Source organism: Oreochromis niloticus, linkage group LG20 (assembly GCF_001858045.2).
Source record: "Oreochromis niloticus isolate F11D_XX linkage group LG20, O_niloticus_UMD_NMBU, whole genome shotgun sequence".
In the NCBI taxonomy this organism is placed as follows: Eukaryota; Metazoa; Chordata; class Actinopteri; order Cichliformes; family Cichlidae; genus Oreochromis; species Oreochromis niloticus.
In genome coordinates, this window is record NC_031984.2 from 12,803,670 (window position 1) to 12,822,630 (window position 18,961).

At 39.6% G+C, this 18,961-nt stretch overlaps 1 protein-coding gene across 1 annotated transcript; it reads right to left on the minus strand.

Annotated features, from left to right (window-relative positions):
• Positions 1–1,125: 1,125 nt before the first annotated feature.
• On the minus strand, positions 1,126–10,969 carry LOC100705291 (rho-related GTP-binding protein Rho6). Its single transcript, XM_003438972.5, has 5 exons — positions 10,696–10,969; positions 10,182–10,269; positions 4,432–4,541; positions 4,204–4,338; positions 1,126–4,076 (listed from the first exon to the last, which is right to left on the minus strand). The coding sequence occupies exons 1-5, from the start codon at positions 10,813–10,815 to the stop codon at positions 3,831–3,833; spliced, it is 699 nt and encodes a 232-aa protein (XP_003439020.1). The 5' UTR covers positions 10,816–10,969; the 3' UTR covers positions 1,126–3,830.
• Positions 10,970–18,961: the final 7,992 nt, after the last annotated feature.

An 18,961-nucleotide genomic window follows, 5' to 3' on the forward strand; every position in this document is an offset into this window, starting at 1 on the left:
GACCTCTGGTGGCTTTCTACAACAGCCAGTGTCATCAGTGCATATAGAGTTGTTTTTTTAGGTTCGCATTAAGTGCTACAGACTTGATAACATGGTTACCTGTGCACCTAGGAGTGATCTTAAAATCGGGTACATTTCAGGTATATCAAAAAAAGATTAACCACCCTCCCTGTTTCCATGTTGTTTATTTTAAATTCTGACTGATCTGAATGTTGCCATATAGTGGGCAACATTTTTCCAATCTTCTGTTGTCTTGTTTTGGTGAACCCTTGGCAATTGCGTCCTCAGTTTCCTATTTTTGGCTGAGAGGATCAACACATGGTGTGGTCTTTTGCAGCTGTAGCCCATCTACTTTAAGGTTTTGTGTGTTGTGCGATCAGAGATGCTCTTCTGCATACATACTTGTCACTTAAATCACCTTTCTTCATCACCATTCTGGTACTTGTAATCAAAACAAGGATTATGTAATGAGATGAATGCATGCAGCACTGGACGTGTGTTTTTAGTCGTGTGCTCATGTTTCATTAGTACGTCCAGAGCCTTGTTTTGACTTGATCATTGTTGTCCACAAATCCTTTTAAATACAGCTTTGCCATTGGTACTATTTGTAAGGCTTTTCATTCAAGCATACAGTGTTATCTGTAACGCCGCATTTCTTTGTGATGACTGTGAAGTACGCCATTGTGTCCTCGATCAGGAAAGTAAGAGTGAGTGATATTAAAGGTCATCTTTAAGACAAAATAGACAATGTGCTGCCAAGCTATCAGTCTTGGAATTTGATTAAAGTACCCAAATAATCACTTGCTCCTGCTAAACAAAACCTTGAAAAGTGCAGTGTGATGTACTTTGACCAAAGTAGAGAGATATAGCGGGGAGTCAGTCAGGGTGGGTGTGGATTTCTTTATAATCACTGGTCAGTACATATGTCTGTCCAAGAGGGATCCTTCAGCTGCTCTTGCTCCTGTTAAAGAGCTTTTGTGAAGTTTTCATTTAAATGAGATGAAATGTCCAAGGTCAGAGTGCACCAACAGATTTGTGATATCAGGTTGCATAAAGAAAACTGACTTAATACATCCATCAAAGTTTCACCTTTAATAAGCTTAACACAGAAACACAGACTTAAAATAAACTTCAGACATATTTATTTAAGTAAAAGACTTAGAAGTTAGTGTATGGCATTAACAAGTACAGAACTCAGTCAATAATTTAAGCAATAATTGGCAACTTCACATGAACATTTAGTTTTGCTTCACTGACATTCTTTGGGGAATTTCAAAAAGGATATATACAAAAAAAAAGAAAGAGAGAGAGATTTAAATAATGGCTGTACATTAGACAAATGCAGCTTAAGGGTGACAAATGTTCCAGGCAGGACTGAGAAGTTAAAAAAAAAATGACTGCAGTAGTGTTACAAAGACAAGTTTTAGACAACACGTGACAGCTCGGGACATCTCCAACAGTCCGCTGCTCCGATATGTGCAGCCATCACTTTTGCTGTTCCTTCTGTCTAAATGCTACAAATAAAAAGGTTAGGCGCCTTCTCTGAGAGATCCCTCCCTCCTCCTCTCCGAGAAACAGGAACTGCCCCTGCTCACACTGTTGCTAGGCAACACGTTAAATTCCAGTGATCCGCACATCGCCGGGCTTCTCGGCGCAGACCTACAAATCATCAAGTCCTCCATTAGCCGAGCTGTCAACAGCAGCTAATGCCAGAAGACTCCGGTGAATACAAGAACAACATCATCAGCTACAAAAACACCCATGACAGCCACAACAAAGTAGAAGCATCCACCAGGGGAAAAAAGGCCGGATTAGGATGAAAATGTGTGTATATATATATATATATATATATATATATATCCAAATATGTCTAATGCATAAAAAAAGAAATGAGGAAGAAAAAAGTCAGGAGCAGCCTGTTCCTCTCTCAAGGAAATTTAGTCAAGAATTGAGCTTTAAGAGGAACTTCTCCACATTACAAATCAGTCCGTTAACAGCTTTTGGGACAAACTACTGCTTAACTTTCCCATCGAAATGGCATTTGACAAACTCCCCTGTCCCTTAATGATGACTTTTAGCACCTCAGTATATATCAATAAAGCCAGGGTTTGACAACCTTTAGCACAGTTTCTGGGTTTTTCCAGGCATAGCTGCATAGGCAGAGATCACCCTCACTAACTTCTGATGCACACCCGGTCATTTTATTCTATAAGCAGGCAGATTTAAAGAGTTAAAGAGCGGATACTGTGCCAGAAAGTTCATGAAGCTGGAAAATATTTTTTGGTTGAAGCACCAGACAAGCAATCTTCAAGTGTTTCTTAATACATCGGTGTCAATCAATGCAAGGCTTGATTAGCTACTACTAGCATGGATGTAAAAAAGAGAAGACTCATTTGTTGTCATAAGACAGCCCAAAGAAAAGGTCTAGGCTTCTTCTTTTGTGAGTTATCCTAATGTTCCACACACTTATACAATTTTGGGCCCATTGAGAATGAACATTAGCCACCTTTCCAGCTTAGAAATTATAATGGAGGTTTCATTATTGAAATTGTCGGCGTGTGTCAAGTTTTTTGAAAAGAAGCAGAAAAGTATGACCCAATTTTGGTCTTCCTTTTTTAACAGTCCATTGTCCATCGGGCAATTTTCTGTTGGTAAAATTGCTAATCAGTTGCGTACCCCTTAAAATCAGCCCCTGGAGCTCATGAACCCTGATAAGCACATTTATGGCTCCTAAGCCTCCCAGGACTACTTGTCCTTAAACGTCTAGCAGGAGAGGGATTTGAAAAGAAAGATTTCTTTTGGTACACCAAAATACATCTATCGAGTTTGTGTTGTGTAAAAAGACATCTTTGTGTAATCGATGAAGGCCCAGCAAGAACGACTTCATTTTTATGCTGGAACATGTATAAAAACCGATATCCATTAAGCAGGGTAAGATGATTCATCAGTGCCATAATAAAGGCCTATGGTTAATAATACTGAACAAAAGACTGCAGTGGTGGGTGATGATGGGTAATGGCAGAGAATCCACAAAGACATGCACGTGTTTGTTTATTTGTTTTTAAGCACAGCACGTCCAGCCCGTGACTGTTTTGCAGATCATGTGAGTGCTGAGTCACATTGTGCTCCTTCAGACGAGCTCTCGGTTTGTCCTCCCGCTGCCTTTGCAAATGAGCGCTCTGCTCGCCAAACCCCTCCTCTCTCTCCACCTTTTCTCCACTGTCAGCTTTAATTTCCAACAGATATACCGAGAGGGGTCAGCTGGGAGAGGAATTTCTCCAAGGCCTGCCATTTTCAATCCCCTGCACCGTATTTCTGTAGATACCAATTCCTGTCAGATGTCAGATTTTACATTTCATCTCGTCACTCAGCCCATACGGTGACCTCAGACAGACATTCAAACAAAGATGGATGGGAAAGGGCACTGCCTTCAGAATTTGAAATGCAGTCAGATGTAATGGTTACAACCCCTTCCTTTGGTAAAGAGGCAGTAGTGACCTTATTTAAGACGATTCACAGCACCTTAAAGCGCCTGTTATGCTCTGCTAGCACATGGTTTAATTGAACATCAAACAAATTCTCTCTCTCTGCAGATATTGTTATGCTGGTGGCAAGTCATGATCAAAACGTCAGCACTGGAGTTGAATAAAGAAAGTGATCTTTCTGGAAGCGGTTGACAGGAGTTTGCAGGAGGAAGCTGCAAAGGAGAGAGAGAGAGGCTTTGTAAAAATCCACATAATTGCTCTCTTTCCCTTGCACACCAGGCACCCCCGCTGAGCCAGCTACAGTCTCGTTCGTTTGTCCTTTTGCCACATTTATCTCAGTAGTATTCACATGATGGAGCAGCTCTTGGACTTGTCCTTGCTGAAGGTGGAGGAGAGGAGCTCCGTCTTGCTGGGCAGGTGTAGGAGTCTCTTGGAGAGGCGCCGGACTGGGCTGGGCTTATTGGCGGGCTGGAGTTTGTTCATGCAGGCCAGAGCCGCGGTACGGAAAACACTGTGGATGCTCTTCTCTGATGTGAAAGCTGAGCACTCCAAGTAAGCCTCGGCTCCAAGCTGCTTGGCTAATGATGAACCCTATAAAATTGAAGGAAGAGATGAGTCCGGGTCGGAGGAAATCAAAGACAAAGGAGGGGCTTGAAGACAGGATGGAGACAGAAACTTTAGCAGATACTGAGGAGCAAAAAGTAGATGACGAACAAACCTGTTCGTGGGAGATTGGAGCCTGTTTCTGATTGGACAGCTCCATGCGGGTGCACACGTCTGTGCGCAGGTCCGTCTTGCAGCCTACTAGCAGGATCCGAGTGCTGGGGCAGAAGTCCTGGATTTCTGCTTTCCACTGCAAAGAAGGGAAACAGGTTTAACTGAGCAAGAATAGACATGAGAGATGGCAGACAACTGATCAATGAGGGTAAACTGCAGGGATGCATACCTTCTTGAGTGCACCGTCTACTGTGTCTGGTCGGCTGATGTCAAAGCATAAGAGGACTGCGTCTGAGTCGCTGTAGCAGAGAGGCCTGACATTGTCGTAGTACGGAGAACCTAACGAGACAGAGAATTGACAAAATGACTTAAATTTTCTAAATATGCAATTTGGGAAGCTAGAGATTTAGGATTCCGAGCTTCTCCTTTCATTTAGTTTGGTTTTTGTGTCTCGTGATCCATTCTGCTGCCTCTTTAGACCAGCCACTCCCGCCTGCACTGCTTTTCCTGCCTGCTGCATCACCTGGGGCATGTTCACTCTGACAAATGTGTGCACCCCACCGTCTTAAAAAGGCATCGCACACAATGGATCAGCTGCCACAGGTGCAAAGAATGGGTAGCATGCATAAGATGGCTTTCTGACGCACCACAGTTTATTTTTAATAAATGTTTTGCTTGTTTTAGGGGCTTTGCTCACCTTTACTAATTTACCACGCAGTGTATACTCCCGTTCGTCTGCTAGTTATATGTCAGACTGGCAGTTTATGTCACATCTATGCAACATTGTGGTTCTGATTCTGATTTCTGTTTAGTCATTCAAAGCCTGAACCATTAAATAATTGCAAGAAGATGCAATTTTAAAAAATGAGTGTTTATTGAATCTTCTGACAATATTTTAGATTAATTACGTATTAACTTGGGCATATGAGTTTTAATTTGTATCATATTTGCTACATCTGGCAGTTTTTATTTATTGTTCAATTTACTTAAGTTTTTTTTTTTTGATGATGATGTAAAAGTCTCAAAAACACAAAATCTCATGTATCAAATACGGCACATTAGTCGTTATGTGGTTAAATTTGCCTATACTTTGACTTTATCACTGCCTGGACTGTGTGCTTTGTCTGCCTGCCTGGATTTTCCATCCTTGAACCTATTTTTGTAAGTAAGTTACTTTTTTATTTCTATAACCTGCTTCTTGTGTCGAGCTCTTCGGTCCTCAGAACTCAACCCTCCACAGTAGGACACTCAGCACGAAACAACATCTTTGAAAACTGAAAGCTTTTTTTCAATTTTGTCAGCCAGCAGAAACAAAAATATGACTGCTCTTTCTACGGTCTGCCAGCTGACAGTATTATAATGTTCCATCACAGTCATCCTACTCACATTAACACAGTACAAACACAAACAGACACATACACCCCTGCCAAGCTCATGAGAGTTTCACAAAGCCTGGAGCCTTCCCACTGATGGGAAATTTTCCAGAAAAGTACACTAACTCAGTGAGTCAGACAGTGCAACTATCTTTCAATGATTCAATAGAAAACTTTTTATTCCAGAGTTTTGAATGATAAAATAGAAACCCTGGTTAAATGTTGAGGTAGACTCTTTACATTTTTGTTCTCTAATAAAGAAACACACACTGGTGACTGTGGAGCTCATTTGAGTACAGTAAAGTCACTCTTATGTTCAAGAAAGCAGTTTGAGGTTCGTGGTTGGAAGGTATGTAACATTCTTGGAAAACACTTTTCTTAATCTTTGTAGTGAAGAATTCAAATAATCTCCATTCTGGATGAAAAGAGATGAAAGCAGCTAGCGTGGTTTTGTCCAACGATTTAAAAAAAAACAAAACAATCTACAATGTCAGTGGGCTCTATTGTCAGACTGTTTTTCAGTCAAGCACAGTAACTGTTGTTATCGCCACTCACTGAACTGCAACTGATAATCAAAGCCGCAAAAATGTATTTGCTTCTTCAATTTTCTGCAATGTTTGTCGTTGAAACGTTATTCAACAGCATCAAACACATTACTCTTGTCATGTCTGCATTGGCAAACGAGTGGAGGTTGAAAGTAGGACCCAAGATGCAGGCAGCGTCAGATGCAGGTGAACTTTATTAAACTGGTAAGTGAAACAAACAAAAACGCAGCAGGTGAGAAACAGAAGCTAAGGAACCTATACTGGGAGAAACTAACAAAACACCAACCTGACGCGGGGAGATAACAGAATGAGGCAGGGAAAGAACACAGACGAACCAGCAACGCACATGAGAAAACACAGGGCTTAAATACACACAGGGCAATCAGGGAATGGGAGACAGGAGGGAGACACGGCTGGGATTAATTGGACATAACGAGGCAAGGGGAAGCGAAACTAGAAACACTGACAAGAGAAACGGACTTTCAAAATAAAACAGGAAACACACCGACAAAACTCTAAACACGCAAACTTAACACAGATTGGGGAGACAGAACATAGAAACTTGAAACGTGGAAAAGGAGAGCACAGAGGACACAAAACACTAGGGATAACCACAAACGAACCAAAATAAACAAAACCACAGAATATTAATAAACTTAAGCATAAACACAGAGTCCACAGACTACAGACCATGACAACTCTCACACAGTGGTATTTGAACAGACAATTAAGATATAATATACAGATTTATGTTATACTTTTAGGTGGATTGTTGCTGTTTTTGTTAGCGAACAACGCTAACTGTGTCCAAGCTATATCTAGTGTTTTTGCTAGCCCAAACTAAACTACTGCTAGCTGAAGCCTTATATTCAACATGCTACATAAGGAACTGTTATCCATCTTAACATAACAATTTTAGTTGCCCAAATGCTTCTTTTAAAGTTATTTTTAAACAATTACTCCAAAACTTTATGCTGTATTTCACGATCCACAGTTTCAAATACTCAGCTCGATGGAAACCAGCAAAAAAAATAAGAATTTACATACACCTGCTGGAAAATAACATCAAATTTTACAGCACTGCTGTGTAGTACCCAAAATTTAATTATGATTATTTGCTTCACTATAGTCTTTTGTGGAGCAATCACTGTACTGAGAGGCTGTGTTGTCCACTTAAATCTCACTTAAAGGAGAGTAGTACCTTTAATACCTTTAGTATTAAAGGTTGATCTTCTGACTTCTTAGCCCTTGCAGATGACTTGACATCATTGCACATTTTTAAAATGTATTTGAAGGCTTTTTCCTCTATCAAACTTAAAGCCCTAACATATAACAACATCCTCCTGAGCATTGTTACATAAGTATAACACCTTGTTTGTCTAGTGAATTATGACATTAAGGAAACATATTTAGCTTACAATTCCAAAAAAAGCAACTTTTTTTATATAATTCTCAGGAAGTGCTAAAAACAGACTGACAGGACGTCCGCTTTCTATTGTCTTCCCTCTGCTACCTAATCACTCCTCACACACTAACGCTAAAATGTAATTTCCTTCTCCTGTCCTCCGAGGTTAACTTCAAGCTTCTGTGCTGATATAAGAGGTCATAATTATAGCAAAGACAGATTTTTCTATTAGTCTCCCAGCTGGACAAACAAACAATCATGTTATCTTGATGAGTTTTACAGTCCGCTGAGACATTAACTAAACGTTTTACAACAATATTACTGCCACGAAGCAAACCTGTTCAAACTAACTCTTGGTTGGTTCAGCTCGTCTAAATTTTTGGACTTAAAGCTGCAAAGTAGGTCAACTTACACAACCTCTATCTATCAATACCATTTCTTTCAGAGGGAATCAAAGCGGCCGTCACATAACTATCCAGGGTGATGTAAGGCTTGAGAAAGAGGAGGCAGACACATCTAAAGAGGACACAACTTCTAGCACCTACCACCTCCCACACATTAGCAGCCCCCTGCCTGGACACACAAACAAGACAAGCCACACACACACACACACACAAAACCCTTTTAGCTGAGCAAACAGGAGCTGATCTGTTGCAACTGTCTGCTCTACTCTCACACAAAAAAGCAAATGGTGGGAGCTGCACTCATCTTTGTACACCAAGAGGACTATAAGACTGTCTTAATATAAATCAGAAAAAAAAACAGCCTTTCATATGCAAAAAAACTTGATGCACATAGAAATAGGGTAAAAATCTTTTTTCTCTCCTTAGGTAGTGTCAGTAAATCTGAAATGATAATAATTAGTTTATAAGACATATCAAATTCTGTGGACACCGAATACCTTAAGACATCTCGAGGAACCAATTTGTGCTTCAGGAAATTATAATGTTCGCTCTTCATTTCTCTACCAAACAGTTAGCTTGGTTAAATGTGAAAATATTGAAATCCATAATCAAAAATCGTCTTCTACATGTTTGAATAAAGTCAACAGGAAAGCGGAATTAATAAGCAAAACAAAGAGAGATGGGAAGCTCGTGTTTATGTTTGTGCTCTAAATGTAAATCGGTCTTATGCAACGTTTCCTCTGGAAAGGGTGACTGTCCAGAAAGTTTTCACTTCGTGGGAGACAAACACACAAACCTACATTAGTTCAGTGCTGCGTTCAGTTACATAAGACCTCTTTTTTCAAAGCAGCACACACCATAAGGCAGTGAGGAGGTCATGCTTCTCTTTTCTCTCAGTATCCCTCACTGGTGCCTTCTGTTCACAGCGACTGTACGCCGCACACACACGGTTACACGCATAGTAAAGACAGGGCGCGTACAAACACGCGCTCGTCCACACTCGTGTGGACTTCCACCCCCTGCGTGGACGAGGCATCCCCCTCGCCCCCCTGTTAAACAACCCCACTGCAGGCCAACTGGCACCACTCAACTTCCTCTGAACACAAAACCTCGGCCAGTGCTGTTATGAAATAAATCTGTAGTGCACCGGATGGCTTTGCTTATTGATCCTATTTACATAATTTCTATGTACATTCAAAGGTCAGCTGGCTACTGAAGTTAACACATTAACCCAGAGGCACATAGCACACGAAACATTTGGAACTAAAAAAACAAAAACAAAAGAAGAAACAACCGATTGTTTTCATTATACGTTATCTGCTTATTTCTTTTCTTTTCACAGAGGTTATGGCGACATCTACTAAGACCTTGATTTGTCCAACCCATGAGCCCTGAAATCTTAACTAAAAAAAAAAAAAAAAAAATCTCATTAAAAAAACTAGAAGCAGCAAATTCTGTTGTGTGCTTTATCTTTAGGACCTAAATAATCCAATCTACTTTTGCTTTACTCTTTTGTGACATTGATAGCTTGACTTTGTCCACGTTGAGGCCAGAGGCCAGCAAATTCAGGCTTGACTGATCAGCTGAGTGTGCTGGAATTGAATCAGCTGCTAAATTGATTAGTTACTTAAGGCAGTTTTCAAACACAAATGGTAAACAACACGTTTTTAAATAGTCTACTGCATATATAAAGGTTTTGTACTGGTATTGAAACACACCAGGGTAGCTGGTATTGTTCTCAGTTTTTATGACAGATAATAAGTGATTCAATGTTGAAATCACAAAAAAAGGAAGCAAGGATCAAAAAGCAACAACCAGCAGATTTATTTTATGTGTCTACCAGCCATCAGGATTATTTATTCGTAATAACAGTTTCATAGTTTTTCAATCTAGATTTGGCTCATTAGGATTTCACATGCAAAACTGGATGTTTGGCTCCAGATGTTCTTAAAGTAATCCAGGCAGGCTCAGACCTGCCGATCACTGATCTCTCAGCAGATCTCACACCACCGAAAAGCTGCTTAACTGCATCAAAACAGGATTGACAGATTGTGAAGACTGAGTAAACAGCAACAAAACTGTAAGCCAAACAATGCACGGGACGTGGTTCGATTCACCAACTCCAGGCTGGCTGAGTTTCCCAATAATGACCCTTTATCCCAGCACTGAACCAAATTACCTTACTTTACTGCCCAACCTAAGCAGCAAGAGATAAAACCACTGAATTGAAGGTAGACAGAAGAGGAGCTCACCTGATGTGTCCCAAAGGCTGAGCTCCACACGCTGGTCTTCAAGCTCCAGACAGGCTGTGTAGTTCTCAAACACAGTAGGGACATAAGTCTGGAAACAATTAAAGAAAGAGATTTTAAAAAAGACAAACACACACAGAAACAAGTAGATTTAATTTATCAGTCAGTAAGAAAAGAAATTATAACAACATATTATCACATATTATTCTAGATTAAATTTTGCTTCTTTTTTTTTACATTTAAACAAAATCAACACATCAGTTCATGACTTGATGCTTAAATGTCAGCAGCATTATATATATGTATACGTGTGTGCTAAAAATAGCTAAAAAAAAAATATTTATTATAGCTTACACACTATTTATAATTATACCAATTATCCCCCCAAAAAATATGCAGAACAGAATCTACAACAGCGTATAAATGAATCATAATGAGACATTTTTTTAGGGATTTTTCCTCAGTATTGATCCTAAAACGACTGCAGACACATGAGACGTGTGCAGAAATCTCATACCTCTGGATAGCAGTCCTTCACCAAGACTTGTAACATCGCTGTTTTACCGCATTGGACGTCCCCAACCAGCACCAGCTTACACCTCCCTACAAACGGCTGTGTGAGTCTTCGCTCCTTCATGTTGGAATAAAACAAGAAGATCTTCAAAGGAAGCCCGAGTACAAATGCGGGAAAGTTTGGTAAATCCTCTCGGACGCCGGGTACAGTACGCGCTGTCCTCCTGCAGTGAGTGAGTGAGGCTGAGCAGCAGTCAGTGAAGGAGTCACTGCGGAACTTTATATTGTCGCGCCAACCAATGAGCGCTGCGCAGTGCGCGAGCCGCAGGAGGAGGGCCGTGCACGAGAGCACATCTTCTAATAGGGTTGGAGGAGCAGCTTGTTCAGACTTCACCACGAGTATCCTTTTATTTAATAGTACAAACGAATGTTCTTCTGCTTTTATTTTGGACTCTTTGTTTACTGTTTATGTGGGACATTAGAGGACACGTTAGACCAGGGATGTTAAACATAAGGCCCGAGGGCCAGAACGGGCCACCACTCAGGGTCTTTTCCAAACCACTGGATGGCTTGGAAAATGTGAAAATTATAAAAAAGGAGAGCATACATTTTTAGGGTTTTTACCGTGTTTTGTGTTAAAAAATTACACACAAAAGAGTGTGAAATGCTGCCCTGCCTGGCTAGACCAAAAAAATAAAAATAATAATAGATAAGCAGAAATGGTAAAAATGGCCTGTATTTATATAGCGCTTTTCTAGTCCCTAAGGACCCCAAAGCGCTTTACATATCCAGTCATTCACCCATTCACACACACATTCACACACTGGTGATGGCAAGCTACGTTGTAGCCACAGCCCTGGGGCGCACTGACAGAGGCGAGGCTGCCGGACACTGGCGCCACCGGGCCCTCTGACCACCACCAGTAGGCAACGGGTGAAGTGTCTTGCCCAAGGACACAACGACCGAGACTGTCCGAGCCGGGGCTCGAACCTGCAACCTTCCGATTACAAGGCGAACTCCCAACTCTTGAGCCACAATCGCCCCAGAACTTGACTTAAAAAAATTAACAAACCATGCAGGTAACAGGATTGACATAAATTATTTTATGGACAAATATCTACATTTAATTCGTGTAAAAGTATCTACGATGAGCATAAATAATGGGAACTAAAGTTTGATTTTATAGTCTTGTGTGATAGTCTTTCACATCTTTCTCCAGTCACAGTTTTTTTTCTTGTCAGACTCTCAAAATGTGGGACACATTTTGTAAGATAAGGTTTACTTTATCTGTCTAAAAGCAGGCGTTAGAGCAGCCAAAGCATTAAATGAAGGCACTAAAAATGGCGTAAAGCAGAATAAATAGTAAACTTTTTTTTTTTAAAAGATTAAATAAAATGCATTTTAAAAAGCAAAACAGTTAAATATATATATTAAGGGGTGAAAAAGAATAAAAAGGAGTGTTTCGTTGCAAGTGGGACACCTGGTCACACTTATAAATATCATCAGATTCTTGGTAAATACTTATATTGCTCTTTTCTACTCTAACTGTGCACTCAACGCGCCTAACACAGCTTGCCTCATTCACCCATTCACACTAGCACTTTTTTCTATGCTCTTTCTATCTAACATTCACACACATCCATATGTCAATAGATGCATCGGAGAGCAACTTGGGTTTATTTAGCATGCAGACTGGAGCAGACCACCTGAGCTACAGCCACCCCAAAAAGCTTCTTCACAGCTCCGTTTGCCTGTTTGATTCTGAAACACTGATGGATTTCCCAACTGCCTCTTTAGATTCAGCGATACTTATCAAGCTAATGTGCTCATGGGTTTTTTTTTTTAATTATTTAAAAAGCCTTCTAAAGCCTCAAAATACTCCAAACTGTGTTTTAGTCATTTTTATGCCTCTTGAATTTTTGAATCCAAGTCAATATCAAACATCCAACAGTGGCATGTGGAACTTTAATCCAGGATAACAAATACAGTGTATAACTCATGACATGCAGTTTAACCTCAGAATTGAAAATATTTGCATTGGAGTTCTAAATTTTCTACTATTTCTTGTTAAAGGTTGTTACCTTTAGGATACTGGATGCCTGTGCTGGCATTTCTCCTGCGGTGTTGCTATCAGTGTGTGAAGAGTGGGAGAAGAGGGTTGCATTGACAATCCAACACAATGGGCAGCACATTGAACACATTTTATAAGTGGTCAGAAACTTGTAAATAACTCATGAAAGAATAAAGTTACGTTGAAACCAAGCACACCATTGTTTTTCTTGTGACATTACCAATAAGTTTGATGTGTCACATGGCCCTCTTCCTATTGAAAAAACAAAAGTTGTATCCAAGATGGCCGACTTCTAAATGGCCACCATGGTCACCACCCATCTTGAGGAGTTTGCCCCCTCACATATACTAATGTGCCACAAACAGGACTTTAATAACACCAACCATTCCCATTTTATTACGGTGTATCCATATAAATGGCCCACCCTGTATTATAAAGAGTTACAGAAGGACATTAATTTCATTCTGATGGGAGCAGAAAGAAACAGAAACCCTGTCTGTGTCCAAATTGTCTCTAAAGTTCACTAATCACTTCAGGTATTATTTATTTAACCTGTTAAAACAAAAAGTAAAAATTATTATTTTAAAGCAGGTTTATGTGCAAAGTTACTTCTTGGCACGCAGGTGCATTTAGGTTATAGGGGCATCCAGCAGTTAATCCAGATGTTTTTGTGCCCAGCCAATCCAGTATTTCTAGAAATAAATAGATTAAAGACAGTATTATATGGTGAGCTCTGCTAAGCAGATTTCTATTACCGTTGGGCAAACCCAGGCAAGCTATTTCCCCCCTTTTCCTGGTTATTGTCCAAAGTAAACAGCTCTGTGACTCATGGTTAACAGACAGAAATGAGAGTGGTATCTGTTTTGTCACCAAATTCTCAAATTAACAGGGCAAAAGAGCGTCAGCAGTGCTAAATTACGGTATCTCTTTAAGTAAACACAAAACCCTTCCAGTGACAGTAAATCCACAAGTTTAAGGGGATTTTCATTGTTTCGTGTTTTCTTCCTGGAAAACTTCAGGCATCTTTGGCTATGAGTCTAATTTTGTTCACAGCTAATAAAAACAGATACTCGTGGGGAAATATTTGCCAACTCTGCTGGAAAATGTGATTCATGTAAATCAAATGTAGAGCAAATTCCTCTTCTGTCAGGCGGTTTTTGTAGGTGCATCCAGGAGTCATCAACAGCACCTCATCTATTATATGAGTGGTGTCAGTGATGGTTTTGTGTGCAGGGTAACAACAAAGTCAGCAATGAGCGCAAGAAAAGACCAGAGAAAACTAAGCAGACACATAAAGTTTTATTCTCCCCCTTAAACCTTGCCATACCTAAGGTCAAAGGTCATTTTGTCATGAAAAGGCTCAACTGAAATGGTTCAAAGTGTGGCATCACATAGAAATTCAGCTACTCTGAATCTGGTGATGTATACGTAGCCTGAAAGACTCTGTTAATTGAATTCATGTGTCACAGTCATGTAAGGATGCAGTTATTTTCACACAAAACATATGAGTGACTGCATGTGTGCACGTGTTTGTGTAACATACAGCGTGCAGCATACAGGGTAAAGTGCTGCCTGCTAAATCAAACAAATGACAGTTGGTTTCGTCAGTCTGGACAATAACAGATAATTCAAGAGTGTCGGCTGTGTGGCAGAGGGGAAATGGAGCATGGTGCGGTGTGCACAACATAAATGCCGAGGGCTTTTTATGAGAATGATGTAATGTGAGAAATGTGCGAGTTTGCAGGAATTTGTAAATGACTCAGTCTTGAGGTTAGCCTCCTCAGATTAACATTTCCCCATTTGTGAAATCTGTGAAAAGCCAACAGTGACTGTTTGAAGTTTCTGTGAAACTCAACATTTTATGATTATGTTGTTTCTACACTACTATTCTCTCCAGAATTGGATCATTTTATTTAGACTCAAGTAAAACCTCATTAAAAATAGCATTACTATCATTATTACTATGAGTACACCGCATGCTACTGTACCCTATTATTGGCAAACTGATGTACTTAATAAAAGTAGAGAGAAACACAGTAGCAAAATAGGGGTGGTACATGTTGTTTATGTACATAAACAGAAGATAAAGATGGAACCAAGTGTATGTTTATGTACAGCATATTGTATTTACAACCGTCTATTACCTAAAGAATAAATGTACTACTACACACTGTTCACCTACATTAGGTTTATAAAGAAAAATTGGTATCCAAGATTTTGTACATCGAATATAAACCCATGTAGTAAAAAGAAACTTAACTTTCATTATAAACTGGTTTTTGGGTGATTGTTTTTTTTTGTTGTAACAATCTTGACTTGAGTATGTGGGCTGTGCCCATGAAAAATCTTCTCTGTCAAGGCAAGACATCTTATTTTGCTTTAACTCACTTAACCTGGTTCTGCCAAAGGTTTTTCCTTCTCATTGTCACCAAGTGCTTGCTCACAGGGAGACGTCTGATTGTTGGAGTTTCTCTGTATTATTAGGGTCTTTACCTTACGATAAAAAGCGTCTTGAGGTAACTGCTGTTGGGATTTAACACTAGATGTATTGAATTGAATTGAATTGAATTTTGGTGTCATTTATTGGATTGGTTGATTAATGTCTGAAGAAACAAGACATTGGCAATTTAACAATTGATTCATTTAAACAACAGAGACCAGCATCTTATTCTCTGACCAACACTCTCACATTGGCTGACTTGCAACAAATGCTGGTTGAAGAATGAGATGCCATCCCACAGCAGTGTGTAGCCAAGCTGTTGACCAGCATGTGGAAGGAGATGCGCCAGGCTATTGTAGGTGTGAATGGTTCTTTCACATCCTACTGAGTCCTCTGTTTGCTAAATTAATAAATTATTAAATTTCCAATATGACTCTATGTCCAATCATCCAGGTAAGGAAATCCCCCCCAAAAAAGATTCTGGATGAAGTGTTTTCAGTGGGAGAAATGTTTCGTCACTCATCCAAGTGACTTCTTCTGTCTTAGCTGACTGCAGGTTTCCTGAACTTCGTAAATAGTACATTTGCATAATGACTGACACTAGCACCACTGACTGACAATGGGCCATGAGGTCAGTTTCGTGGTCATTAATTTGCCAGTTGTCATGACCATTGATCAATGACCATTCCAATATGTCTTGTCTTTTTATGCTTAAATCATCATATCATGTTTGGCTTAGCAGTCTATAAAAGGCGTCAGGTGATACAATGTTTCACCTGTTACCAGTCATTTTAGTTGGTTTTATTGTGTTTGGTGTAATTTTACCTTTTTTGGGGGGGGGGACGCGTCTCAAGCTTCCTGCCTTAATTGAGTCGGTAGAAGCCATTCTCATGTTAACACCGGTATATGTAAAAATACATAAACATATGTATGCAGACACAAGTAGACCAGGATTAGAAGCAAGACAAGCAAGCAGTGGAATCCAAAAATGAAAACAATTAGCTCTCATACCTCCTTTGGTAAGGTTACTGTATCTTTGGACATACATTTTTGTGTCACTCCAGACTGGTTTTAGGGTTTCTATTAGCCTATTTCACCAGGTTTTCCTGATGAAAGGCAACATTGGCACACTTTGGCGATCTAAAGACACAGTGACTTTTCAACCATGAACTATGACTCCTCATGTACAACAAACACAATGACTTATGGTGCTGGCCAGTGGGCTCCGTGGACACCTGAAAGCAGTCTGACCTACATTCATCAGCTGAAAATTGTATCTTCTCCCCATGTTTTACCTTATCTAACTTGCCCCACTGACATTTAGCATTGAGCGTGCGGCTGTGACTGGTAGCTATGTGTTACAGTACGTATCTACATGCATGATGAGCCACTGGAGAGCTTAAATAGCAACAACAACTCACAGAAATGATTGATATTAGAAACTCCTGAATGTAAATATGCATTAATTATATACTCTAATATACAGTAGAATTGCGGATCAAAGCAACAGAAGGCATTAATCCCAAATCTGATTCAAGTGATTTCTAGAAATTGATTCAAAAGGGGGAAAAATGCATCGCATCCAATATGCCTTGCAGTGAATAAAATTTGCATAATTCAAGTAAGATGAGGTTGAGAGCTCTTGCATTATGCAAATCAGGGTATGAGTGGTATATTAGCATAAAGTGCAATCATAAAAGGAAATGTATTGGCATTACTTGTCTATCAGTTGCTCTTGAGTGTGGCACAGTTCACTGAAGCTGGTTCATTACCATCAATCTAGAGTGTAGGTATTACACATGTTACTGTAGTTGGCTCGCTCAGCATTTACATGTGTGTGTGAAAGTGGAGAGGAAGATTAAATTTAGTGCATATGAAGATGTTTTCCCTTGAAATATTGCCTGTATATTAGAAGCTACAAGTTACTGTTATGTCTTCAGTGGGGAAGGATGATTTTGAAGGTTTGTTGTTTGGTCTGAAATAAAAACAGAGTGTCAGAGATGAATAGAGATTCAAGTCTGGGGATGAGACGGAATGAATAATATTACAGAGCCAGACATATTTAAAGTACAACACTGCAAATAGAGAGTGTTGTTTCACATTAGAAGTACAACAGCTGACAAGGGCTCTTGTGGCTGCACACCTCTCAACCTTCACTGTGAGCAGCACCACTTCAGTCAGGAGGTGTTTGATGCACCACAGTGAAAGCTGTAACACTAATAGTGCAGCAACCCAGACTGATGGGCAGGACAGAAAGAGGCTCCATGCCTGACACTTTTTGTCTTGAAAGCGCATGTGGCCTTTTCAAATGTCAAAGCAAAGGGTGGATGTGACTGAAGAGTAAAAATGGCATGAATCAATCAATCAACCCAAAAAAGAGCTGAAATAAGCTGCTGTTTGTCCTTGTTTAGCTCATTTGGATCTCGTATTTGGCACCATTTCGTCCATGCTTCACTGAAAACTGTGGAAGTGTCCTCTCCTCTTTCCTGAGTGTTTACTGCTCATACCAAAGATGCAAGAAACAGAATAACTGAGTGTTTTAGTACAACTGATCTGCCAGGATGATGAAAACTACTAAAAGAAAACAAATTTCCTGAAATGTGGATTAATGTGGGAAATTTCAAATTATTGTTATGAGACTGTACTGCCCTCTAGGGGTGTACAATTCAATTTTTCCAGCTTAGGAAAAATTGAATTGATAGTATTATATTTCTTCTCTTTTCCAATCCACTTCACTCTTTCAATCAACATTTTTTATTGAATACCTGAGGATGAAGTAAATTTAAAGAAGGCTTGAAGATAAAGAAACCTTTGATGAGGCATCTCTCTATTACCCTTCTTTGTCTTTTCTTATTCTTCCTTGATGGAGGATACATTAGCCAGTTTCCCCCCCATTTTTGTTTGTTTGCTTTCAGTTTCTAATTAGTTTACGGAGAAATGTTGTTTTGTCCTATGGCCCATCATGTGGCATCTCAGACTCCGGTCTTTTTGTTTCCTTTGCTCAGGCCCCCAGACCCTTGTAGTTCATTTATATTTACGTTACTCTAAAAACACTCAAATAAACACTTGATCATCACTGTATAAACCAAAGAAACTTCAGGGATATCACTCTGTCCGTTTAAGAAGCATAAACCATCATGGAACATTTGTATCAAAGCTGGGTCTCCCAACATCCACTGAAGGATGCAAGGGCCTGATGCCATGCCACACAGCAAACCTTTCAGCCTGTCTGCATGTTCTAACCTGGAAGAGCGTGTCACATGTGTGACCTGAATGGGCTGCAGATACCATCTCATGCTACTGGTAGTATCAAGGACACAAGCAAAAAGCAAAAAATGGAGGAGGGATGAAGTGAGAGCAATGGTTGGATGGATTTATAATAATATAGTAATTTATTCATTCATTCATTGTTAATTTATTTCAAACATGTAAACAATATACATGTTTGAAATAAATTAACAAGTAACTAAGTAAAGAAAATAAGAGAGACAAAAATACTATACAAAAGTCAATACATTTCAATATTGCTACCGTTCTGAGTAATTTATGGAGCTACTTTACCAAAAACCACTGTATTGTATTATATTCTGTGCTCTTTGTGTTTTGTTTTCAGGTTTACTTATTGAGCTACTTTATTTTTTAAATAATTAATTTATAATGTTTACCACAGCGTCTTTATTTTGTCATATTGTACTTTATAGTTGTTGCTGCCAAACGACTACATGTCCCATGAGCCTCTCTTCACTGGCGTCACGTCCG